The sequence below is a fragment of the Lissotriton vulgaris genome, chromosome 1_1, assembly GCF_964263255.1.
Source record: "Lissotriton vulgaris chromosome 1_1, aLisVul1.2, whole genome shotgun sequence".
NCBI lineage: Eukaryota > Metazoa > Chordata > Amphibia > Caudata > Salamandridae > Lissotriton > Lissotriton vulgaris.
In genome coordinates this window covers 2,052,753,916-2,052,781,046 of record NC_141685.1, presented here as the reverse complement: position 1 = coordinate 2,052,781,046, position 27,131 = coordinate 2,052,753,916, and the positions used below count along the sequence as shown (strand labels likewise).

General features: G+C 44.3%; 1 protein-coding gene across 1 annotated transcript in view; it reads left to right on the top strand.

Annotated features, from left to right (window-relative positions):
- LOC147751598 (solute carrier organic anion transporter family member 1A6-like) overlaps positions 1-14,202 on the top strand; it is a 213,431-nt gene extending 199,229 nt beyond the window's left edge. The window contains exon 5 of the mRNA XM_086933556.1: positions 14,003-14,202. Within this exon, the coding sequence (XP_086789682.1) occupies positions 14,003-14,202 (200 nt within the window). The remainder of the gene's footprint in view (positions 1-14,002) is intronic.
- The last annotated feature ends 12,929 nt before the right edge of the window (positions 14,203-27,131 follow it).

Here is a 27,131-nt window from a genome sequence, read left to right as displayed (position 1 = left end):
TGGATGTGCCAATAAGGAGGTCTTCCTTACTGGAAAGGAATGTGCCTCGTCTGAAGGAAATTCACTTGTATGTAAACAAGTTACCATTCATGCCGCATGTAATGCATTGGTAGCTAATATGGCTTACTTTTTAAAAGGAATAATAGCCCCTTTAATTTTCTCCCTTATTAAAGTTATTTTAAATAGACGATATTTAATCTTAAGTGATCAGGCTTGTTTTGGAATGAGAGCTGGGACCCCATGTATTTAATTGGTTTCCCAAATACTGACTGCAACAACGTGCTCTTCCCTCTAATTCAAATTGGTTTTGATAACTCATTGTAGCCTTCCATTCAAACTTTGAAGGAAGACTTTACCAAGCTAAGCAGACTCAAAGCACTATTCTTTCAAAAAGATGTAGCACTAACATCTGCTTCAAAAACTTTGTTTTGCAAGTTGCTAGAACATCCAGTGAAATACAGTCCTTATTAAACACCAACTTCCCATTACATTTTGGCAAATTAGTCCACCTCATTTTTAATGCGTCTAATACTGCTGGCCTTGCTCACTTTTTTAAAGTTATTGGTTCTGGTTTAGTCAGTTCCTCCTAACAAATCTTTGGAGTAATATTGGCTTTTATTTATTACCTTTTTTCAGTGTGTTCAGGGGGATACCTTTGGCGTTATTCGTCAAATGCAGCATTTTCATTGTATTACTCCTCCACAATGGATGGTCCATCTCAAAACCCCCTGGAACTACACCCTATCCAGCAATACCATGATCGCTTGCTAAGGTTCTTCGGAATCCTACTGCTCCAAGAACTGACCCTTGACATATTGGTGGCATTGGTTATGTTAACAGAGTAGAAATGATGTTAGAAAATATGACATATGTCAACAGATTAAACCATCTACTGTTCAGAGACCCTTGCCAACTCCACTCATAGCCTCTGCCATCCCATTCATAGTAGTTTATTTTCACCATTTAAGCAAAAAAAATTGGTTACCCAATATGAATATATATTGGTAGCCATAGATTAATGTTCTCAATTCCTATGAGTATGACCACAAAGAAATGCAAGTGATTCATCTGTCACAAAGGATTTGCAGTGTCCTGCAATACCATGTCTGTACTAGGAGACTGTCTACAATTCAGCTACCCATTTAGAGCAAAGTCTAATGGGATTAAGCACGCTTTTACTGCTGGGGTACTAAGTTCAAGTTTTAGTTAATACCATAATCTATATGTAGGCTAGAGAGAATTAAATAACTAGCCTAGACAAATATCAAGAGGATGCACTCCATATGAGGTTCTTTTCGGAGTTCCTATGAATGTTCCAGGTCTAGATAATCCTGGAAAAGTAGAGGATGAAGAAATGTATGACCTGGGAAAGCATTTAAATGTCTTACAGAGTATCCAAGAGGGCAGAGACAAGCTATCTACTGTGAACTATGCTGCAGCCAGTACCAGGAATGAGAAGGCTGTAACCATTGCTGATAGGTAGATCCCTTTTAGGGGATCTAGTTCATGAAATAATCCAAACCAAGAAAGCTTTTGAACCATCTTACAGATCACCCATTACAGTTCTTGGGGTAATAAGTAAATCTGCCTCCTTAGTCTGGTTCAAAGAAAAACAGAATTGTAACCATCAACCATGTGACAAAAGAACTATGTGACTGGTTCTTTACAACAGACCATTACAGGCTTCAAGTAGGATTCAGAGTTTAACCTCTCAGCCTCCCCCTACTCTGAATGAAACAGCCCTTAATGATTGCAGTAACATCACTATCTTGAGTTCCCAGGTAGGAATATTTGAGCATACTGTTTCTCCAATGCTTCACTTCATCCCTACATTTGATGCTTCCATTAATACAGTCACCAATGTTTCAAGGTCCACCTGAATCCACATCAATCAAAATGAGGCCTTTCTGAGAAACAACTATTTATGAAAATGACACTAAACTTTGCACAAAGGAGTTTTTGCCACGCTACAAAGTAACACTATGCTGTAAACCGATTCTTGCTTATCATTCGTTTTGTAAAAGATACTTAATCCCACCTTAGACCTATGTTTGGACCACTTAAGGAGTATTTCTTTTTATTAAATGGCTAACAACAATGATCACAGTTCTACTACTACTAAATGGTCACTACATTTCAGAAAGAAAAAGTGCACAACTTGTAGTTTCTTTACTACATCCACATCTTTCCGCTAGCACAGCTCTAAGACATTTTGTGGCTGAGGGCATAACTTGGTAAAAGGTTACTTATCAAAGTATGGGACCTACTGAGGTATTGCAAGTACCATATGTTTTGAAAGGTTCAATGAATGATATAATAATGCCATGTTCTGTTTCAGATGTCTGGGATACAGGGACTATAAAATGAAAGAAGTCTGATATACTGGCACATGCCACTTTTAACAATGAAGATTCTTATTTGAATTCAGCCAAATCCAGAGAAATGTACTGTTATCATCACTATGCACACTATAACATACATAAAATTAGCTATCCCATGAAAATATAGAATTACACACAATCGGAGCATTATGAAGCTCCACCTCCTAAAAGTCACTCAAAATTTGTTAAGAAATTTCCTAGCTTTCTGAGTAAAGACAAGTCACATCCCTAACTTTTGATGTTTCACAAAATTCACAAGGAGTTCAAAAGACTCCAATCACCACAAGCAGGGTGCTTTATTGAAATTATTTCAGCCAGAACCTGACTGTCTCAAGTCAAGTCAAGTCAGAGAATTTATATAGCGCGCTACATACCCAGAGGGTCTCAAGGCGCTTGAGGAGGGGTGGGGACTTACTTGTCAAATATCCACGTTTTAAGTTGCTTTCTGAATGCTAGGTGGTTCTGGGTAAGGCGAAGGTAAGTGGGAAGTGAGTTCCAGGTTTTAGCTGCCAGGTAGGAGAAGGATCTACCTCCCATGGTGGTTTTGTTGATGCGAGGTACAGTGGCAAGGGCTTGGTTGGAAGATCGTAGCTGGCGGGAGGGGGTGTAGAAGGACAGTCGTGTGTTGAGGCATTCTGGTCCGATTTCGTAGAGTGCTTTGTGTGCTTGGGTTAGGAGCTGGAAAGTGATCCTCTTATTGACGGGAAGCCAGTGGAGGTTTTTCAGGTGACCAGAGATATGTTCTTTGCGCGGGATGTCTAATACGAGCCTGGCTGAGGCGTTTTGGATTCGTTGGAGTTTTTTCTGGAGTTTAGCGGTAGATCCGGCGTAGAGGGTGTTCCCATAGTCCAGTCGGCTCGTGACCAGAGCGTGGGTGACCGTTTTCCTAGTTTCGGTGGGGATCCAACGAAATGTTTTTTTGAGCATGCGAAGAATGTTGAAGCAGGATGAGGAGACGGCGTTGACTTGTCTGTTCATTGAAAGTGAGGAATCCAGGATGACGGCCGGGTTCCGTGCGTGGTCTGTTGGGATGGGTGCATTTCCAAGGGCTTCTGGCCACCAAGAGTCGTCCCATGCAGAGGGGGAGGTACCTAAGATGAGGACTTCTGTTTTATCTGAGTTCAGTTTCAGACGGCTGTGTTTCATCCATTCGGCTACTTCTTTCATTCCTTCGTGTAGGTTAGTTTTGGCGGTGCTAGGGTCATTGGTGAGTGATAGGATCAGTTGAGTGTCATCCGCGTAGGAGATGATGTTGAGGTTGTGTTGGCGGGCGATGGCCACGAGGGGGCTCATGTATACGTTGAAAAGGGTGGGGCTGAGTGAAGATCCTTGTGGTACGCCGCAGATGACTTCAGTGGCCTCTGACTTGAATGGTGGAAGGCGGACTCTCTGGGTTCTTCCGGTGAGGAACGAGGTGATCCATTCTAGTGCTTTTCCTTGGATTCCGATGTTTCTGAGGCGCTGTAGAAGGGTGCTATGGCAGACTGTGTCGAAGGCTGCGGATAGGTCGAGGAGGATGAGGGCGACTGTGTCTCCATTGTCCAGTAGAGTTCGAATGTCGTCTGTTGCTGCGATGAGGGCGGTCTCAGTGCTGTGTTTTGCTCGGAAGCCGGACTGTGAGGAGTCGAGGGATTTGTTGGCTTCGAGGAAGGCGGCGAGCTGGTTGTTGACAGCTTTCTCGATGACTTTGGCCGGGAATGGAAGGAGCGAGATGGGGCGGTAATTTTTGAGTTCGGTGGGGTCCGCTGTGGGTTTTTTCAGAAGGGCGCTGAGTTCAGCGTGTTTCCAGCTTTCCGGGAAGGTGGCGGAGTTAAAGGAGCAGTTGATGACGTCTCGGAGGTGCGGTGCTATGATGGAGTCTGCTTTGTTGAAGATGTGGTGAGGGCATGGGTCTGTGGGGGATCCTGAGTGGATGGAGTTCATCAGGCGGATGGTGTCCTCAGTGGAAATTGGGTTCCAGTCATTAAGGATGTTCGAGGGGGGTGAAGGTCCAGCAGATGGTTGGGTGGGTTGGTCTCCGAGTTGGTTGTCGAAGCTGTTGTGGATGTCTGCAATTTTGTTGTGGAAGAATGAAGCAAGGGAGTCGCAGAGGGCTTGAGAGGGGATGATGTCGTTAGAGTTGGCCGAGGGATTGGTAAATTCCTTGACGATGTTTAAAAGTTCCTTGCTGTTGTGGGCGTTGTTATCTAGTCAGTCCTTGAAGGCGGTTTTCTTGGCCATTCGGATCAGTTGGTGGTGTATGCGGGTGGCGTTTTTGAAGGTGTCCTTGGTGCTGGTGGTAGGGTCTTTTTTCCAGGTCTTCTCAAGGGAGCGGCAGAGTTTCTTGGATTTCTTAAGATCATCGTTGAACCATGAGGCCTTCTTGCTGCCAAGTTTGCTTTGTCGTTTTTTCAGTGGTGCTAGGATGTCGGCGCTGTTGGATAACCATAGGGTGAGGTTGGTGTCGGCTTGGTCGGGGTTTGAGGAGTGGGCTGGGGGGTTTAGAAGCAGCAATGAGGAGATCTGGTCGATGGTGATTTTGTTCCAGTTTCTTTGCAGAGTTAGTTGGGGGTGGTTGTTGGGTTTGGGCTTGTTGTAGGTAAAGTGAACGCAGCTGTGGTCAGTCCAGAGGAGAGCCGTAGTGTGGCTGAAGGAGACATGATTGCTGGAGGTGAAGATAGGGTCGAGAGTGTGACCTGCGATGTGGGTGGGGGAAGTGACCAGTTGTTTAAGTCCTAGGTTAGCGAGGTTGTCCAGAAGGGTGGTGGAGTTGCGGTCGTTGTTCTTTTCAAGGTGAAAATTGAGGTCTCCCAGAAGGATGTAATCTTTGGAGGGGAGCGCGTGTGGAGTGATGAAGTCCGTGATGTCCTCACTAAATTGTGCGCGGGGTCCTGGTGGCCTGTAAAGGAGGGTGCCTCTGAGTGTGGTCTTGGGGTCGATGTGGATCTGGAAGTGAAGGTGTTCAGAGTTGGCGAGATTGACGTCAGAGCTGGTTGATATGCGGATGGATTTCTTGTGGACGATAGCGATTCCTCCTCCTGTGTGGCTGGTACGGTCCTTGCGTATGATCTTATAATCTTCTGGGATGGCAATGGTGATGTCTGGGGCGGAGGAGGCGTTCATCCATGTTTCTGTTAGGAAGGCGATGTCCGGAGAGATGGTGTCTAGTAGATTCCATAGGTCAATGGCGTGCCTGTGGACCGATCGGGTGTTGAGCAAGATGCATTGTAGGTGGTTAAGTATGATTTTTTTTAACAAATCCATTCAGCAGACTAGCTGTCTTGGATTTGGTACTATGAAAGCCCTTAACAAAAACTTCTATACTGAAGGTTAATGTGACCATGTTTAAATAATTGGCATTCACAAATAAACATTTCCGATTCAGATCTAAATCAAATGATCCAGAATGGGACATTTAATTCTCTGCAGTTCCATACTGAAGTTTTAGCTTTATGACCCAATGATTACAATATCTGCATGCGTAGTTTTAATTCCTACACCCCTGGCCCTAAAGCTAATTGACCTGCTTCATGAAACACCACACCTACATCTGTCATAATCGTACTGCTATGATGTTGGTGTTAAGTTGTGTTTTATCAGTTACTCCTACTACATCCATCTCCACACAACATGAAATACTGTTCAATGGTTTCTAATTGCTGGTCACTAATGTTAGGTGTATTGGCTAATAACCATGCCAGTTATGTATGAATAGGGTTTCTAAAACAATACAGCATTTTGAAAGGACCTTGCGCCCACTGCCTCAACAAGTAAAATATTTAGCTAACAATTAAGAAAGAACTGTTAATTATTTCTAATTATTTCAAAACAAATGGAATTCCCACCTTATACTCTTACAAACACAACATCCTATTACTAATATATAACTTAAATAATAAGGGCCAGATGTAGGTAATCTCGATTTACCTACTCTTAAATACCGAATCATACTGATTCGGTATTTAGGTGTAGGTAAATGGGATGTAGGTAATTTCTCTTTTGAAATTACCGAATCGGTAAGAATCGGTAATTACCGAATCGGTATTTACCAATTCGGTAATTGCCATTCATTCCTATGGGCCTGGAGGCCCATAGGAATGAAGGGCAATCCCTGAATCGCTAAATACCGATTCGGTAATTGGGGGAAACATTGAAGGGTGGCAGGGTGTCACTTTGACACCCTGTTGCACCCCGCAATCGTGTATGGGTGCACATGTAGCAGACATACATGCCCTAAGGGCATGTATGTCTGCAACATGGCAGCGTTTGAAAAGCAAAATAAATGCTTTTTCAAGGCTTTTCATTATTTACCACCAACTTCTAGTTGGTGGTAAATAACGAATTCTTAAAGCCCTGTAGCACTGATTACAGTGCTACCTACATTTAAAAATACAGATTCGGTAACTTTATTGATTCAGTAATTTTACAGAATCAGTAAAATTACAGATTCGATAAAATTACCGAATCTGTATTTTAGGTGGCCCTACATCTCAGTATCCAAATACCGGTCGGTAACGGACGGAAATCGGTATTTTCGGCCGTTACCGACCAGTATTTGGATACCTACATCTGGCCCTTAGTAATCTATTTACAATGTAATACTGAATTATATAATTAAGTAACAATCAAAACTTGACCAAAATCAAAAATGTCCTTTTGCCTCAAATTTATATGCGAGGCACTGTGTTTATTACAAAAAGATTCCCTTTGACCTCTGAAGTAGAAACATATAACCTGCAGACACGTAGAGCTCCTTCAGAGATTCAAAGGCTGTTGCAAATGGAATACCCATCTAATTTTGCTGATTGTGTGCTTATTATATTCAATTTGTCAACAACATTGTACCATATAGTACATCTTTTTAAGAACAGTGGATCTGGTCAGGGTACTGGATTTAGAGAAATGTTTAGACTACTGCCATCATTTTTCACTCTCCTTTATGAATTTCTGACTATTGTACTGCTGATTGGCAGTGTTAATATACTCGTCATGTTCCTGATCCAACAAGGAAATCAATAACTTAAAATACACTTATGCAGCTGGACAAAGATGCAAAGAAGCCCTAGAACAATATTTTTGGACATGCTTGACTTTCGGAACTTAGCGAAAACTGGATGCTATCTTTTCATAAAATAGACATTATCAGGTGAAACCTGTGTTCTGGTGTATTAACCGCCCAGCTTGGATTTGCATCTAGAGAAACAACAGTGACTTTTGGACATGGATATGTTTCTGCAACTGATTCAATCACACCAGAGACAATGCTGAGCAATGTGTTCATACCCACTGAAGAATGTTGACTATGGTGGTTCAACTACACCAATGACACATTTTGGCTAACTGCTCAATGACTTCCTTGACTTGCTGTTAATGTTCGAGCCTCCATATGCCGTACTCTCACCCTCACTGACATCTTTGGACTTACAACCCCTTGAGGATCTTCTCTATGGCGTTTTGCCGTTTTGGGAGCCAGAGACTGAACCTGCCCTTGCTTCAGTGCTGGGATAACGTCGGACTCCAACCAGCTCCTTGCCGGAACCGCTGCGCGGGTCCAGCTGCGTTGTTTGCCTGTGTGTGGGAACCGCAGGGCTGCGAGCTGACCTGCAGGGACTCGATCTACCAGGAGTCCCTGCGTGAGGTCGAGACCCGCAACACCTAGGTCGCTCTCCCTGCCTGCCCCGCCCTCGCCTCAGCAGATAAGGACCTGCTGCAACAGTCAACGCTGGGATCTTCTGTTTGCCGTTTTGCCGTTTTGGGAGCCAGAGACTGAACCTGCCCTTGCTTCAGTGCGGGGATAACGCCGGACTCCAACCAGCTCCTTGCCGGACCCACTGCGTGTCCCGCTACATTATTTGCCTTTGTGCGGGAACCGCAGGGCTGCGAGCTGACCCGCAGGGACTCAATCTACCAGGAGTCCCTGCTTGAGGTCGAGACCCGCAACACCTGGGTCGCTCTCCCTGCCTGCCCCGCCCTCGCCTCAGCAGATAAGGACCTGCTGCAACCGTCAACGCTGGGATCTTCTGTTTGCTGTTTTGCCGTTTTGGGAGCCAGAGACTGAACCTGCCCTTGCTTCAGTGCGGGGATACCGCCGGACTCCAACCAGCTCCTTGCCGGACCCTCTGCGCGGGTCCCGCTACGTTATTTGCCTGTGTGCGGGAACCGCAGGGCTGCGAGCTGACCTGCAGGGACTCGATCTACCAGGAGTCCCTGCGTGAGGTCGAGACCCGCAACACCTGGGTCGCTCTCCCTGCCTGCCCCGCCCCTCGCCTTACCTCGCCTTTATTACTGTATCACAGCACCGCTGCGCGGGAGCGCCCGGGGCGAAGCCTGGGCAAAGGGCGGGCCGTCTAAGGCCGTCCAAGGTCGATCAAGGACGGGACGGGCTATCCCCCTAACGTTTATTTTCCGGTAAGAGTCAACTTCTTCCTTTGCAATCTGCTAGAAATTTACCAGTGATCCACGCAGTACGGGACATTGCGCATTGTTCCTTGTTCACTCTGCTTTACATATCTGAACATATACCCTTGTCTAATCATGTCCTCGGACTCTGGAAAATCCAGGAACATAACCGTTAATACATCAAAGGGGCCAGTAACAGGGACCATTGATCAATTTTTCAAACGGGTAACAATTGTCTTAGAAAAAGAAATTGCGGACACCGAAAAGCGCTTATCCATGGACTTGCTAACTGGCAAGCGTTCCTCACTAGGATTGATTGGGAAAACTAGTTCACCTAATGTGATAGTCTCCGATTCACCGACTTCCACCATCCTCCCTATTGACATTGATTCTCTCACCCCCTTAGGAATCGAGGTGAGCGAGGGAACAAATCAGATAATCAGCAATGAACCTGTGCCAACCCCTGAAATCCTCCTAGTTAGCCCCAATATATCTAGACTATCTAGTTCCCCTAAATTACCTGTTCCTTCTCCACCACTTTTAGAGCAAACAAATAATCATCCGAAGAAAAGAAAGAGACAACCTTCCCCCTCATCTCTAAATACAATTACTATTCTGAACACAACCCCCCCCACCCACATTGCCCCCCAAGCCAAGCATGGTGCACACAATAAATAACACGACAGGATTACTCCCTGAAATGGAGGCTGAACTTCTCTCCAGAATAGAGGTAATAGTGAAGGCACTTATGCTTCCTCTTCTGGAGAGAACGAGACTAATAAGCACGCATTTAGAGAAGTTGGGCAAGCAAATAGAAGATAATACTATGGCCTTCACTAAACTATCACCACAATTCTATAAACACCCCACGCAAAATCCTATTGGCCCTAACGTCCTACCACTGGAACAACCATCGACCAGTGGTGCACCCCTGAAACCTGGAACCACGCAAGGGAAAAAAGCAGTGGCTAAATCCTCAAAAGAAACTACCAATAATGAAAATCCCAAACCACCCAATAACACTCAGGTAAAAGATGGGGCTAAAGTAACTGAAAGGGGAAAAAACACAGTAGACAAGAATCCTGTAGAAAGAAATCCCACCTTACCAAACACTAATCCTAACCCTCCTACGAATAACATACCAAGTAGAGAGTCGGGCGAGCAGTCAACACAGCGCCCAAAAAGATCTAGACGCAGGATAGTTGATTTACCCCCTGAATCAGCCCCATATACAATCGTTATGGCAGGAGTACCAGAACTAGCAGAAGGGGTCAGAGAGAACTATCATGCCCTAAAAAATAAAACCATCTATTGGTTGGAGCTGAATAGACCCCTCCCTGCACACGTCAATGGAGAAATCCTGCCAGTAAGGCGTGCCGTTTGGGTGGGCTCAAGACCGAAAGACAAAAGGGGGGACGTGATAATTATTAACTTCAAGGATCATAGGGCGGTGAGAACTATAGGAGACTGGTATGAGGCTATAGGAGGAGATAATATTTCCACTCACTATGTTAGCTACTTCTACCCACGAGAACTGATAAACAACCTAAACACCATCAAATTAGAAGGCAGCGCCCAGAGTGGAGAGAAGTAGGCTATCAATCTACCCAGAATCATTTCTTTAACCAACCTCCGCAACCACTTTATCCTCAGACATACTGGAGTAACTCGAATAATACCTATTAACCATCATTCCCAGATTTTAATATACCAATATTCAACCCCTTTTCAACGCAGTGTGGTCTAGAAGGAATAGATTGACTTGACAGTAATCTCCCCTCGTTGCAAGAACCCACCATGACAAAAGAAGATACCCTTCTGGGTGAGAAGTGGAGAAGTATGGCTCACTGGTTAGAGCAGGCAGACCATGAAGTAGAGGTCAGACCCGGGACCAGGGTTCAATTCCCGACGCAGCAGGGTCTTGAGCTCAAATGTCCATGGACTCGATAATTCTCGCTTTGGTGCCTGACCTAATCATGAGTTCACACTCTGCAACTCTGGGCATTAAGCTTGCTTAATCTCCACAACGGCCCCCCGCCGCGGCGGGATGCCTGGCTTTCACCTTGGGGATGCCCTGTAGGGGCTATCTCACAGGGAAAAGCCAGGACGGGTTCCCAAGGCAAGCGCGGAGATACCCCTTCGGGGGTCGATTCTGGCGCTATATAAGAAACATAATAATAATAATAATAATACTATCCCAGACATTTTTCCCGAAATTTGTAGCACTGAAGGACAAACTCAGTTGATTCAACCGAATCGACCAGGTCCGAGGGAGAGGAAAATTCCACCAGGCGGAGTAAAACAAGTATTGCACCCACTTCAACTCATAAGGAACATAACTTAGACTTGGAGAGACTTGTGAGAAACAAGGAAAACAGGATAAACGAAAGACAGGTCCCTGCCAGGAGAGTAGAAAGAATCCAAATAATGTTTTGGAATGTTGCGGGTCTCCGAGAAATAATTTTGGATGGAAGTATCCAAGAGTTTGTTAAAGAATGTCAAGTCTTGGCCCTTCAGGAGACATGGCTCACGAAAGAAATGCACCTGACAGGGTATAAAACTTATTTCTCACCAGGGATTGCAGGAACTCATGGGAGAGCCAAAGGTGGGTTGATAACTTATATTTCAAACACTATACTAGGCCTGGTGGTTACTGCACTTAGTCTAGAACCGTATTACCAAATCTTAAGATTGGCTTTTAAGACAAAGAGGACTATTCTTCTCGTTAATCTATATGATAACCTAGCGGAAAATGAGAGAATACAAATACTGGGGGCTCTTCGTAAGAAACTGATTAGTGGCATGAAACTAACACAAGGGCTGGAACCCCCAAGTATCGTATGGGGAGATGATTTTAACCATCATCCCTGTGAAAAGCTTAACAGCAATGTTTGTGGGATGGGGTGTGAAACAGAAGAGCAAATAACCCACTTTAGCCATTCAGTGGTGGGAGATTTCTTAAACGAAACTATGTCAAGTTTGGACCTAGTTATATTAAATCAAATAAACCCTTTATCTGGGAAATTAGACCCCACCTACCTCGGAAGGGGAAGTGAAACTACTATCGATTACATTCTTACCACAGCGACCCTTGTAAATAGGACTACGAATTTTAGAGTTAAAATTAACACATTGAGCGATCACTCAGCTTTAGCCTTCGATCTAACCTTGGACCAAGGCCAGCCATCAGCCCAGACTATAATGTCTACACTCGCCCAGAATAATATACAGCTCACAAAAACAAATGGCTACACCTTGGGGTGGGGGAAGATTGATCCAAATGAGTTGACAAATAAGGTTGTAACTGCAGCACAACCTGCAATAATGAAGTGTTTAGACACTGAGGCAAGCGAAGAGGAAGTTTTATTCCATTTCAAGGTAGTCTTAGGAAAAGTAAACGAATGCCTTACTATGAATCAGAAAGGGACCACGGAAAGGAAAAAAGGTTGGTTTAACCATGACTGCACAGCCGCACACAAAAAGTTAAAGAGAGCACTAACAAAAACAATAAGAGACCAAGAGGAGGTTAGGAACCTAAGAAAAAACTATAGGCTTGCGTGCAAAGTGCGAAAAGTAGAGCTAAAAAAAGCACTATGGGATCAGCTGCATGAAAGCTCACTAAATAAAGACAGCAATCTATTTTGGAAGGTGGTAAAAGCACCTTTCTTGACGGACACGGAAGATCGCCCAAGCATAGAAGTAGCTATCGAGGGACAAACCTGGGTAAATCACTTTGCAAAGATCTTTGGTCAATCCCCAGTAGTAGCCCCCACAGAGAGAAACAATAGCCCAAATCAGGATAACCCATTTCCAATCCCATTGGCAGTCGAATTACATGAGGTAATAACTGCTGTTAATGCCAGCAAGAGTGGAAAAGCCCCTGGCCCGGATGGGGTACCAGTCGACTTTTTCAAATTTAAATTAGATCTGTGGGCCCCCATCATAACAAGGGTGTTTGATGCAACAATGAAGTGTGGCTTACTCACATCCTGGACCCAATCAATACTGGTACCCAATTTTAAGAAGGGAAATAGAGAGGAGGTGACTTGCTATCGTCCGAATTCCCTCCTGGACTCACTGGGGAAAGTACTAGGTAGAGTGGTTCTCCAGCATTTACAGGAGTGGGCGGACGATACCGGGACCCTCTCGGATATCCAGTACGGCTTCCGAGAGGGCCTCGGAACAACGGAACAAGCCCTGAACTTGGCCCTGCTGATGGGAAAATATGTGTCGGCGAAGCGCGAGAAGTTCTACATGGTATATGTCGACCTTTCCGCAGCTTTCGACTGCGTTTCCCACGCAAAATTATGGTCGGTGCTGACCAATATGGGAATAGATAAGGTTCTTGTGACCTTTCTCAGAGAACTCTACTCTAACGCCTCCTCCAGGGTGCGTTTTGGAGTTCTTGGCGAACTGTCACAATCATTTTCCGTAGAGCGCGGGGTCAGGCAGGGGTGCATCCTTGCCCCCTTCCTCTTCTCCCTTTATACCAACGGCCTTGAGGTAGAGATATTGAGGGGGGGCCTGGACTTGCCCCGTGTGAAAGATCGACTGGTGCCCGCACTCTTGTACGCGGATGACGCGGTGATCATAGCACGCACCCCACGTGAGCTACAAAAATCCCTGAACAGTTACACAAAATTCATGAGCTACCTAGACCTTCATATAAACATAAAAAAAGCCTATCTTATGGTAGCTGGCCAAGTTAGGAAACACGTAAAAAGCATCTTCCTCAATAATGAAAAACTAGAATCCACCCCCAAAATATCCCTATTTGGGAATTATGATAGATGAGAAGCTCAACTGGAGAGTGGCCATAGAAGCGCGTAAACATCAACTTTAGCGCTCTTTTGCCGTCCTTATGAAATTCGCACAGAAATTAGGGAAAAAACCTCTGGCGGAACTACTTCAAATCTACAGAGCCAAGTGCCATTCCATTGCACTTTAAGGGGCAGGCCTGTGGGGCCATAAACACACGAAAGCCCTCCAGGTAGCAGAGAACACCTTCACGAGATTCTTACTGGCAGTCCCAAAAAGAGTTTCCACCTTTTCCTGTCATGCAGAATTGGGATTGCCATACATTGAGGACTTGGCCAACATTGAACCCGTACTCCTTTGGCGCCGAATATGGGTGTCAACAAAAAACACTTTCACCAAAGATATTATTACGGACTGTATGACCCTAGACTGTGTTGAAAAAATAGACTAGCTAACATACGTAAAAAAACTTCTCACTGACTTAGGAATGGCTGAGTATTATCACAACCCTGAAACCATTGCTGAAATTCCAAAAAAAGAACTAAAGGCAAAGGCGCTGAGCCATTTCGAAGAGTTACGTATTACTGTGGAGATTAAGAAGCCATCTGTACAGCCCTCCCTAGCGTTCATGACCATCCTGGAAATGGAACCATACTTAACCTATGTTGATTCGCAGTTTGAATGATTCTTATTAGTGACATTTAGGCTGAACATTTTCCATAGGGTTGTTGCATTTCCTAATAGAAACAGCTGGGAAGAAAGTTTAATGACCTGCCCATGTGATGAACTATCTGAACAGTCAACAATTCATACCGTACTGTTCTGCAAATTTTATTCCGCACACCGTAAACTTTGGCTAACCCCCTTGCTCCGAACCCTAGACCTCAGAAAGTGTTGTCCTGCTATGCTGTGGCTGCAATTTTTAAGTTCTGAATATGTATGTAAAGTTGTAAGCACTTTCCTAAAATGTATTTTTAAACACAGGTTAAATCTTCAAAATAATAATCTCCAACCTTCTTGATAAAGTAACGGTGATATAAATCTTAAATGAACTGAATATGTATTAGTAATGTTAAAATAAATTAAATGTATGAATGCTTTTATGGTTTTGCTTGTAAAAATGAAACCGAATAAAGATTTTACTATTACTACTACTACAACCCCTTGCTGGTTCATATAACATGTGAGCTAATGACTAGCTTACATTGCATGTGGCATGTAAATCTGATGATTTCAATATGTCCCCAGATGGGGATTGAAAAATGATGTTACAAAAAACATTGTTTGCCACAATATCGTGTCCCTATTCTCACAATCCAAAGTAACAAAATATCAGAACAAAAATAATGTTAACAATAGAGTTGTACAAAAACATAGAAAATTATGGATTTTTAACCCTTTCCATGTGTCAGACTGCCCCCGGCCCTCCAACGTCACAGTGGACGCGTGAGGAGGATGGCCAGGGGCCATCCGAAACCCGCCCACTCATTCTTTCACCTGCACCGCGTTGAAATTCGCGCCACGGTCAACGGGTTGAAGTTAAAAATGTTGAATATATTTTATTATATAAGTTTGCTATACTGTAAATACTGCCGGTGGCCAGTTATAGTTAGGACCAAAGTTTCCATAGAAAAAGTATTTTTTGTTTTGCCAATAACTTTGGTGCCAGTTGAGGAATCTTCACAAAAATTTGAAAAATCTTCTTTTTAGTTCAGCTGCTTTGTCAAAAGTTTCTGGGTGATCAGTCAAGCCGGGGCCAAGAAAAAAGGGGGGTACAAAAACACGTTTTTCTCATGTTATGTCTATGTCTGTAGGTATTTTTCATTTCATTTTTTAACATGACTACAGCCCAAACCGCTGAACGGAATTACACAAAATTGGCAGAAAACTTTTGTGAGTTGGTAGAAATCTGTTCAGTATTTTTACAAATATTTAAGTTTAACAAATATAGATATCTTAGAGCCCAACAGCCAAATGAGGCCCTACTGAAATTTGATTGGCTGCCAACATTTCAACCATAAAGTGTTGCCAGCCATCTTGGGACTAGGTTGAACTGAGTCCCACAAAAAATGAAAACAAAAAGATAATAGGCAGTATAGAAACACCAAAACCCTCTATGCCTCTTGTGGGGTTTCCCACTGGGACTCCTCATGGCCCTAAAAAGATGTGTTTAAAATGTTTTGGTTATATCCATGGATCTGTGGGTACATTTTTTTTTAATGAACATTGTTTAATGTCAGCCCTCGGGTGGGCCAAGTCCCGATGACATGTGTAAATATGTAGGATGGGGCGCACTGGGTCCCCTCTTAGAATCCATAAAATCCTGTGGACCGCCAACTCCCCGAAGGCATGTTTAATTATTTATGTGGGGGTTGCCCTTATGGCAACCCCTTTGCCCTGGGCACTGCAATCTTCCCAGGGCAAGTTTTTTAATAATGCGGGGTGCTCGTGCGCACCCTGACAGCCCCTGTTACCACCACCTTCCTGACCATAAATATAATATTAATTTGGGTGTTCTCCGCGCCCCCACAGTCCTGGAGACTGCTACCCCTCTGGGGTGAATGCTAAAATTTAAAGTGGGGGCATGCGTGGGCCCCCACAACCCCTGGAACCACCACCTCCCCGGGGCTAAAACAAACAAAGGAGGGAGGACGTGCGGCCTGACTCCTGGAGCCCAAGATAGCCTTGGGGACTTCAACCCGCAAAGGGCCAACTCCAGCAATATTCTGGGGTGTCCACCCCTGGGAAATTGCAGTTTTCTATGGCTAGGTGGGAGCACTGCTCCTGCCAAGCCATAGAAAACAGTGCTCTACCTTCAGCAAGTGAGAGTAGAAAATGTTCTTGCTTGCTGAAAGCAGAGCATGTCTGTTTCCCTCTCCACTGTCAAGTGAGCAGGGAAACAGACAAATTGCTTTCAGATCCAGGGAGCTGCAGGTAAGCAGCTCGCCGGGTTTCAAAGTTATGCTGGCTCCAGCAGAAGGTGGAAAACTATCATGGACTGCAGGGGCCTTCAGGCTCCCCTGTAGTCCCCAGTGTTTAAGAAGTTGGTGTCCTGAGTGGGACCAGGGCACCCACACTACAGGCTGGGTGCTGGGGGATGGCGTCCTTGTGGCCGAATTCGGCCTGGGAGGGGGAATGCACGGCCCCCTCACTTTTAGGAAAAAATATTATGAAAAAAGGGGCAGGCCCCAGGGGATGGGGTCCCTGGGGCTGAAAATGGCCTGGAACACATATATATATTTTTTTAAGAAAAGGCCGGGCCCCTAGGTTATGGGGTCCCCAGGACTGAAACTGGTCCTGGGAAGAGGAGCCATGCGGCACCCCCTTCATTTACTTTAAAAAAATACAACAAAAAAAAGAAAGACCGGAGGCCGGAATGGGGTCACTGGAACTAAAATAGGCCTTCACTTTGAAAATAAAAAGCCTGGTAACTCACCGGAGTCCCTGCCCCTTTCCTCAGCCCCTCTGTAAACTCACCACCTGGCAATCTGTTGGTTGGGGGATTAAGTCCTCTTGGCTGCTGAGAGTCTTTAGGGACCAAAAAGGCCTTTTGATACCTCCAGTAAGCCTCACAACGTTGGATTGGTGAGAGGTGGTCTGTACCCTGCCCCCTTTATGTGCCACTGTGCAAATGCACCTCTCGATGCACTGCTGGTGGGGGATGAGATCCCCTTGGCTCCTAAGGGCCTCATGGCTAAAGTGGACTTCTCCCACACAAGTAGCAGTGCACCTAGAGGTACACTTGCACAGCGGCGGAGAACGGGGGTGGTCCGCTGATGACATTTCAGCAATCCAGCTGTATAGGTATACTGGAGGTAACAGGAGGGCTATTTGGTCCCCCATGGACCCTCAGGAGCCAAAGGAACTTCACCCCCTTCCTAGTAGTGTGCCAGGAGGCACGTTTTTAGAGTGGTGGAGAAAGGGTGCATGGCCAACAAAAACCTCTCAGCAAAATTACTGTGTGGGACTTGCTGGCAGTAACAGGAGGGGTATTTGGCCCCCACGGAGCCTTGATAGCCAAGGAATGTTCATGACCCTACTAGTAGTGTGCTGGGATGCGTGTTTGCAGAGTAGTGGAGAATGGGGGAACGGTCTCCTATAAGGTCCCAGCAATCACACTATGTGGGACTTACTAGAGGTAACTGGAGGGGTAGTTGGCCCTCAATGAGTTCCTATGGGTGCCAACAAGAAATTTAGCAGTTATAGTTAGCTCAGTTGGCTATAACTTGTGCCCCCAGAATGCATGGCTTATGACTTGACATATTACATCATTCATGACATGGTCACTGACCTCACTGATTACATCTCAAATGACATTAATGATGACTTCATCCACAGATTCTCTGATGCACCCACTCAAACCCCCATATATCCCACTGCAACTTCTACACTACCATTCTGAAACCCATTCACTCACCCATACCTGTACTTACATAGCCACGCCCTGATTCTTAGGACTACACACACATCCACTTATTCACCTATACAGCCTCTCACATACACTCACTAATACAACCACTAATATTGCCACTCTTATACCTGTACAGCCACTCACACACTGAATCAGTCTCTCATAGAGCTGCTGACATACCTACTCCCTCCCCCATTCAGTCAATTATACATCCACTTACTCATTCATGCACTTACACACACCCACTCACTTGCTCGTACAGATACTAACAAATAGTCACACTCACTCACCTAAACAGTCACTGATACAAGCACACTCACCCATGCACCCACTCACAATCACTCACTCACTCTCACAGTCACTCATATACCCCAATGCACACCTATTCTGCTTTTCACATATGCAGTTACTCATCCATATACCACTGACATATCCACTGACTCACTGACAGTGCCATACACATACTCACTCATCCATATAGCTTTTCACACATGCACTCATAAATTCATACAGCCAATGACTCACTCACTCACTCATATATACAGTCAATCACACACACCCTCATCCACCCAAACAGTTACTCAGACACCCATATTGGTACTCAGGCAACCAACCACTCATCCATAAAACCACTCACATATCCATACAACCACTTAGACACCAACTGACACACTGATACAGACATTAGCAAAACCAGTCACTCACTCATACATTCACTGGGACACCTAATCAATCACTTATACAATCAGTCATGCAGCCACTGAATCATCCATACAGGCACTCATACAACCACTGATTCCCTTATACACCTTGGTGTATATATATTTAACACTTGTAAACTTTAAAAAACATTAACGCCCACTGGATGATGAGTGATGTCATTTGAGGTATCATGAGTGATGTCATCATTGTTGTGACTGATAGCGCGGTGAGTGATGTAATATGTGAGGTTATAAGCAGGGAATTACGAGGGCATGAGTTATAGTTAGCTGCTGAACTTCTCTTGTTTTGTACGAGTGAAATCTGAACCTAACTATAACATCCCTGTAACCTTTATTTTTTCAGTCATACAAATCTAGTGAAATTAAGCAGTTATAGTTACCTGAGCTAGCTATAACTTATACCCCTGCAATGTACTGCATATGACCTCACATATAACATGACTCATGACACGGTCAGTGACATCACTGATGACATCTTAAATGACATCATTGATGACATCATTCATTGAGTGTAAGTATTTTGTAACCATTTGTGAGGCTTAACCTCTTCGATGCTCATGATGGCTCCCGGCCATCATGAGTCACGGTGGGCGTGTGCTGATGACGGCCGGGAGCCGACATGACCACACCCACGATTGGAATGTTCAGCACTGCGGCGGAATTTGCGCCGCAGTGATGAGATTAAAGATAGATAATAGGCTACTGCATAAGTTAAATTGCTATTCTTTCTGTGCTACTAGTGAGGGATACCGTTTGTAACATATGTCATCTGAGGGGTTGTGTGACTGTATATGTCTGTGAGTGGCTGTATGGATGTTTGAGTGGGTTTGTGATTAGCTGTATGGGTGAATGAGTTGGTGTGTGAGTAGCTGCAGGAATGAGTGAGTAGCTGCGTGAGTGGCTATACTGGTGGGTGTGTGTGCGATTGGATGTAAGAGTGAGTAAGTGGCTGTATGGGTGAGGGACATTCTGTGTAAGTGGCTGTATGAGTAAGTGAGTAGCTTTTTTAGTGGGTGTCTGGTTAACTGAGTGGATGTGTGAATGACTTTATGGGTGAGCGAGTGGTTGTGTGAGTTTCTGTGGGTATGCGAATTGGTATATAAATGGTTGCGTGAGTGGGTGCATGAGTAGTTGCATGGGTGTGCGAGTGGTAGGTTGAGAGTCTAAGTCAGTCAGTGGAGATGTGAGTAGCAGTATAGATGAATGATTAAGTGTGTGAAAAGCTGTATCGGTGAGTGAGTAGGTGTGTGAGTGACTATTTGGGTGAGTGAGTTGTTGTGTGAGTGCCTCTACAAGTGTGTAAGTATCTGTGTGAGTAGCTGTATTTGTGAGTGTGTATGTTTGTGAGTGGCTATATGGGTGACTGAGTTGGTGTGTGAGTGGCTGAATGGGTCTTGGTGAGCAGTTTGAGTGGCTGTGTGGGTAAGTGAGTAGGTGTGTGAGTGACAGTATGGATGATTGAATGGGTTTATGAGTATTTGTATGAGTTTAATAATGGATATGTGAATGGTTTTATGTGTGTGGGTGTGTAGGAGGTTATATGGGGGAGTATGAGTGGCTATGTGGATGATATCATCAGTGATGTAATTTGAGAAGTCATCAGTGATGATACTGACCATGCCATGAGTAATTTAAATTGCGAGGTCAGAAGCAGTGCATTGCAGGGGCATAAGTTACAATTAGCTCACATAACTGCTCAATTTCACTGGTTTTGTACAAGTGAAATCTGAGTCGAACTATAACGTGCATATAACCTTTGATTTTTTCAGTAACTGTCTACATCTTTAATATTTCCTAACTATGACGTACTGATAACCTTTACTTTTTCAGTGAAATTCTAAAATGTAATTTCCTAACTATAAGGAACTCTGTAACATTTGGTACTGATTCCCTGAGTTTATTTTAACAATATTTCCAAACTTTAAACTGGAACATTTTAGAGTGAGTGAGAGTGGCTGTATAGGTCTGTGAGTGGCTGTATGGGTCTATGAGTGGATGTATAAGTGGTATTGTAGGTGTGTGAGTGGGTGTGTGGATGGCTGTATGAGACATTGAGTAGGTGCGTGAGTAGCTGTGTGGGTGTATGAACTGGTTTTGTGAGTGGCTGTATGGATCTGTGAATGGGTGTGTAAGTGTCTGTATGGATCCGTAAGCATCTGTGTGAGTAGCATTCTAGATGTATGAGTGGGTGTGTGAGTTGCTACATGGGTCTGTGAGTGGGTGTGTGAGTGGTCATTTGAGTATGTCACAGGGTGTGTGAGTAGCTGAGTGGGTCTGTGAGTTAGTGTGTTTATGGTTTTGTGTGTTTGTGAGTGGCTCTATGGGTATGTGAATTGGAGTATGAGTAGCTGAAAGATTGTGTGAGTGGGTGTGTGAGTCTATGAGTAGTTTTGTGAGTTATTGTATGGGTCCGTGGGTGGTTAAGTGAGTGTCTATGTGGGTCTGGGAGTGGGTGTTTAAATGTCTGTAAGGGAGTGTGAGTGGTTTTTGGGTGTGTGGCTAGCTGCATGGGTCTGTGACTGGCTGTGTGAGAGGTTATGTGGGTATGTGAGTGGGTGTGTAATTGGCTGTATGGGTCTGTGAGTAGGTCTATGAGAGGTTTTGTGGGTGTGTTAGTAGATATGTAAATGATGGTATGTATGGGTGAGTAGCTGGATGGATCTGTGAGTAGATGTGACAGTGGCAGAAAGGGTTTGTGTGTTGGTGTCTAAGTGTCTCTCTGGGTGTGTCAGTAGCTGTGTGAGTGACTGCACCAGAATTGAACCTCACCTGCCTCTTTATCCAAAAAGAGTCCATAGTTTTGCACCAAATAGCTACCATACTTGAGTACTTTTGATTGATTAATTACTAAGTGCTACCTTGTTGGGTAACTGTCCAGTACATATTCTACAGCACATCTGCATAATGGACCTCATGGAAATGTCTCAGGTGGCCTTGTGCACATTTTGGTAATGTGATTGTTCCTTACGCATATTTATTCAGAAATCTGTGATAAGATGAATCCTCCAATCGAGAAGACAACAAGACTACAAAGAGGTAGCTCTCCAACAAACAAGGGTGCTGCCTCCTAACTATATGAAGTAAGTGCCTCTTTCTTTGGTTGAGATGTCCTCATATTTCTCTGCATCAAGAACACATCATCAAAATCAGTAGGAATTGCCCTGAGACTCCTTTTGGTAAGCTGCCCTTTATTCTGGCAAAAGGTAGGAAGACCTTTGAATACTATGAAGTGGACAGGGTGGGGGCTAAACAGATGGATCTTCCAGGTGAATTAGCACATTTACATACGAGTGGTAATATATAAGGAGAACCATGGACTCTGCTCTCACCAGGACAGGACAAGATAAAACCCAATCATCACAGTCACTGCAGATTGCATGCCAACAGATAAACAATTTATTCACCTCCACCAATGGATTTCAGATAGTTTTTTCAATCTTGAATTACTGAGAAAATACACTTGCTTTGCATTCGGAAAGCCCAGAATAGGAACGGGGGGAGCATCACTGATGGAATTTTCTCCTCAGGCCCCCAAGGGGATGGGGCACAGTTTATATCAATATATGGTGTGGGAGTTGCAGATGGGCAACAGTTTTACATCTAAACATGAGGAACTGTTGCTGAATGAACAAAGAAAACACTACACTATGCTGTTATGTATTCCCAGCAACCTAGTACAGAATGTGCTGCCAAAATCTCAAGAAGAGTCCCTGATTAAAAAAAAGTGTGTACAGCGTATTCTTAAAATACAATTACAAAAACATTTTTTTTTTTATGCGGCTACGCAGAGCAAGCAGACTCAGCTTAAAATGTCTAAAATGCAAAAAAGGGAGGACCCAAATGAGCTCACACTGGAAATTACCACAGTATCACTGATACTGCATGTGAACTTCAAATTCAAATCATTGATGTTGATTTCTACTACAAACGAGTTCAAACATACTGCCTCTCCATATAACAAATACGTCATCAATAAAGTGGACCCAAAGATTGATAGTATTGGTTCACTTATCCATTCCACTGCCACCACCTGCTCCTCCCACCAGTCCATATTCAAATTTGCATAGCAGAAGGCAAAGAAGGTTTCCAGTGCTGTACCCTGACACTGCTTAAAGATTGCACCACTGAACACTGTTCCATCATTTTACTATGTTCGCAGAATCTGATCGATCTTGTCCTTAAATAATGCTCAACTTTGTGACAAATACTTGTGTAAAATGATATCCCATCTAACACCAAAAATTACATTCTTTCTTCCCAATTTTATATCAAAGATTCTATGCAGGAAATCCAATGTATCTGTAATTAAAAAGTGTAGATCGGACACTACTGGGTTCAAAAATGAATTCATGCATTTAAAACATACACCCTCGTTGCACTATTATTGGTGGACCTGGAAGGGTATGAATTCCCCTTACGGTAGACTAACGATAGTGGTATGGATACCCCTCCAGGTATTACTCTCAGACAGTGAGACAAAGGGGGGATAGGTTTTGGCAGAATGGATCATTCCTGAAATTGATGGAGAGACAGTGCTGTCACCTAGTTCACCTGCAGGTCACAAAGACTCTATCAAAACTCACTCACAAAGGGTTTCAAACTAATATTTTGTGCCACAAGACAAGCTGAGGACAGGTCAGGGAGGCCGAAATTCCAGATAACTCTTTGGGGGGGGACACTTCCATGTGGGCACCAAGTTTAAATAGTCGGTCCTCAGACCCAACCCTTCAGTACACCTCTGAACCCTATGAAGACTCAGATGGCCTGCTTTCCTACCATGCTGCAGAAAGTACCTCTACTCTGCTGTTCTGCTACTATGCTGTTCTGCGGCTGAGTGAGAAGGACTGGATTTGTCACTCCAAGAGGTAGCTGGTTGGCCTTCTGATCAGAGCCAGAGGGACATAAAAGGCTCCAACCACACAGGGACTCTGCCTGTTGTGAGACCTGCCCCAAGTGGCGCCATCTCAGTCCTGGAGCCTTGAAAGTAGGCCTGAAGGTACTCTGCCAACCCATTTGTGGTCTTTGAGCAAAACCAATGCACCAAAATGCATCTCTTTGTAGCTCCCCATCGAAACTGCTACTTTGTGACACGGCTGCAACACAGGAGCCAGCAACTCTTCTTAAGTACTGCTGCACGCTGCCTCCCTAACACAGGACATTTATTAGAGCTTGGCATCTCCCCTGGTCTGCCACTGTTTGATGCAGGACTGAGCATCGCAGCCGTGCAGCTCCTTTGAACTACAGCTTCACAATGTTCCTCAATGTAGTACCTCCCATTGCACTTCACAGCTCATCGGCACTGCCCTGCACGATGCTACCATCCACATGGGATCTCGCAAAGCTCAGCAACCAGAATAGGAGTTATCCAGTGGGTGTAACTTTTACCAAGACCACGACCCATCATGGTCGACCCGAACATGTGCTTTTTCCCATTCTGGCGTTATCACATAACAACAGTTGGTGATTTGTGCTTTTAGGCACTAGTTTTAGCTAAATCTTTAAAATTGCTGGTTCTACTAATTGGATTTTTGTCATTGTGGTGTCAAATAATTGATTACATTTTAGTCTATTTTTCCAAATTGTTGTGGGCTTTTTCTTGTGTTGACTTTTTGCAATATTACTGTTTGAAGTACGGCCAAAATACTTTGAACATTGCCTCTAAATTAAGCCATAGGGGTCGATTAGGATCGCGGACGGACTTGCATCCGTCCGCGACCCCAGAGCAGGAGGGAACCTCCGCATGGCATGCGGAGTTCCCTCCTGTGCAATTAGGATGTGACCGACACCCTGGCGGTCACATCCTCTATTTTTAACATTGCCGCGGATGCAGCTTCAAGCTGCACCCGCGGCAATGTTAAAAATGCACGCATTGCATTTGCATGCAGAAAGAGGCAGGCACCGCGCGGTGCCTGCCGCTTTCTGCATGCAAATGCAGGGGGGTACCATAGGTACCCCCCATGTGCACCCCCCCACCCCCCCTTCACCTAGGGGGCCCGCAACGGGCCCCCGCAGTGAAGTTCCGTATGCTTTTCCACGGCGGAAAACCCGCCGCGGAAAAGCATAACTCACTGGCCATCCTAATATGGTGGACGGTGTCTGGAAGACACCGTCACCATATTAGAGCTTTTCCGCCGCGGTTGTAATCCGACCGCGGCGGAAAAGCTGCGGACGGAAACCAGGACCCACCAGCCATCCTAATGTGGCGGTGGGTCTTTGGTCAGTCCGCTGCGGTTTTTCCGCATCCTCGGGGCCGGCGGTGGCTTCCGCCGGCCCCGAGGATGCGGAAAAACCGCAATCGTAATGACCCCCTAAGTGTTTTGCGCCAAGCTATCTGAGGATTGGGCACAGGTTTATTTGGGGTTTGCTTTTGCTTCAACCTGTCAAGAGTTGTGGTTGCTGCTTAAGTAGGGTTTAACCTCCCTAAATCAGTAACCCAATTTCCTACACTTATCTTTCTTAAACCTGTGAAGGTTTCAAGTCACTTAGACATAGATATCAGCTAGAAACATACAGCAACATCAGTCTGAAACTGGTGCATTATGTTCTTACTTACAAGGTCAAACAAGCACAATAGCTAAAGAAGTGTAGTTTGAATTGTTATATTTTAGAAATTCCATCTTAGAAAAGTTATAGTATAAAAAGATTGCCACTTCATCACTTTTGTTGATGGCCAGAAATGCTGCTTTATTGTAATTTCCACTGAGATCTGATATCAAGCCTGTGAGGGACTTATGTGACACATGTTTGACATTCATAGGAATCATAGCCTCCCTGAATACTGATTATTGCAGCACTTGGCCATAAAAAGATATGCGCTGTGCTGAATATCCCTTAGAAAATCTGGAAGCAAGTCATGCTATGCTTATGTCCTAGCATAGTGCATATTAGTAGGTCTTAGGGAGTTAGGTTTTTTAGATCACATTTTAACCATTGTAGAAATCTCCATTTAGTTACTGTTGTTCGCACCATACATTTGTGCGCTTTTAATAAAATTCTGTGTAGTTGTTTTTGATGTGCTAAGCAACAAGAGGCCCCTGGTGGAATAAACACACTTTTTAGTTAAAGTGTTGTTTATTTTGTGTGTGTGTGTGGTATTGAGAACAACAAAATAGGTTTGTTCCCAATCACCATGATGTTCCAGTTTAGCGTGCTGTTAGTAACCCAAAAGCATTGACACCACTGCAGCTGTGTATTGAGTGGGGCTCTGCAGGGTACAAAACTTGTCTTTCACATTCAAGCATTGATGCATTCAACTAATTTTCATTCGCGTTACTCGTGATCGTGAAAACAAGCTTTGTAGAGCTGAGCCAGAGATTCAGTATATGCAAACCATGTGAAGTCCACTGCTTCCATCCTGACCATCCAATCTCATTTGTGTGGTCTTTTCATGGACAAACGATATGCTCAGGTGCTAAATATTGGCATTCTGCCAATTATAGCTAGTATTTGGCAGAACCTTTGTGAGTTAGGTGAGATTTCTTCTGCCTACGTTGGATACGTCATAATGTGGTTGTGCTTTAGGACAAGGTGTCAAGTGACTGCACATGTGCTGACATCATCATGTTTTGCCACATCGAGGGAATACTACTTTCAATGGCTGCCTTATTGAGTTCAGGTTCATGCAGGGCCTAGGTATTTCAGTGTGAGGGTGTTTCTCGTGTAGTGTATATTAGTGTTCCACCTTTATTTTTACTTTGTACTATAAAATTACTTTGCAGGCTTTGGTTTCACCAGAAACAAGGGTGTATGCTTTGAATTTGTTGATTACAACAGTTGCATAAGTCTACTGGAAGGTGACTTTGGCACTATTTATTTTCCCAGTCATATGCACACCAAATGACATTGAAAAACGGAAATCAGTTTTGAAGAGATCAGTCCAAGTTCAAATACTACCGGGTAATATGCATACTCATTTTGAAATCCAGGAATTCTGTGTGTACAGCATGGGCTGGGAAAGTCAGTACTGACAAGGTATTCACTATGGGTATGTATTTATCTTGGTGAAATGTTTATAATATTCAAAATACAGGATTTTAGTGTGTATAACTTTTTTATAGGGCTATTTTGGTAACATTGTGTTAGTAGCAGTGTTCAGTGATAATCACAGTTTTCTCTTGGTCGTTTACTGTTTTTCTTGCCACCACTGTATTCTAGGTTGTTGTGTGTCACATTGCTATTTTGTGAGCAGTGAGGCACATTCAAGTCTAGTGTCCCTTTAAATTGAACATTCGAGTCCTGGGTTAGCGACATTCACATTTGTTTTAGTGTGTGTTCAGTAGAGTGAAACATTCAGATTGTGAATACTCCTCCACCATTTCTACAAATTCCTAGTGATCCGCCCAGTTCATGGAGACAATGGTCTGTTGCCTTCCAGACTTACCTGGGGGCTACAGGTGCGGCAAAATTCAGAGCTGAACGAAAACAATTCTTACCGTTGTATTCATTAGGTTTAGATGAAAGATCCACTTTTAAACATCTTCC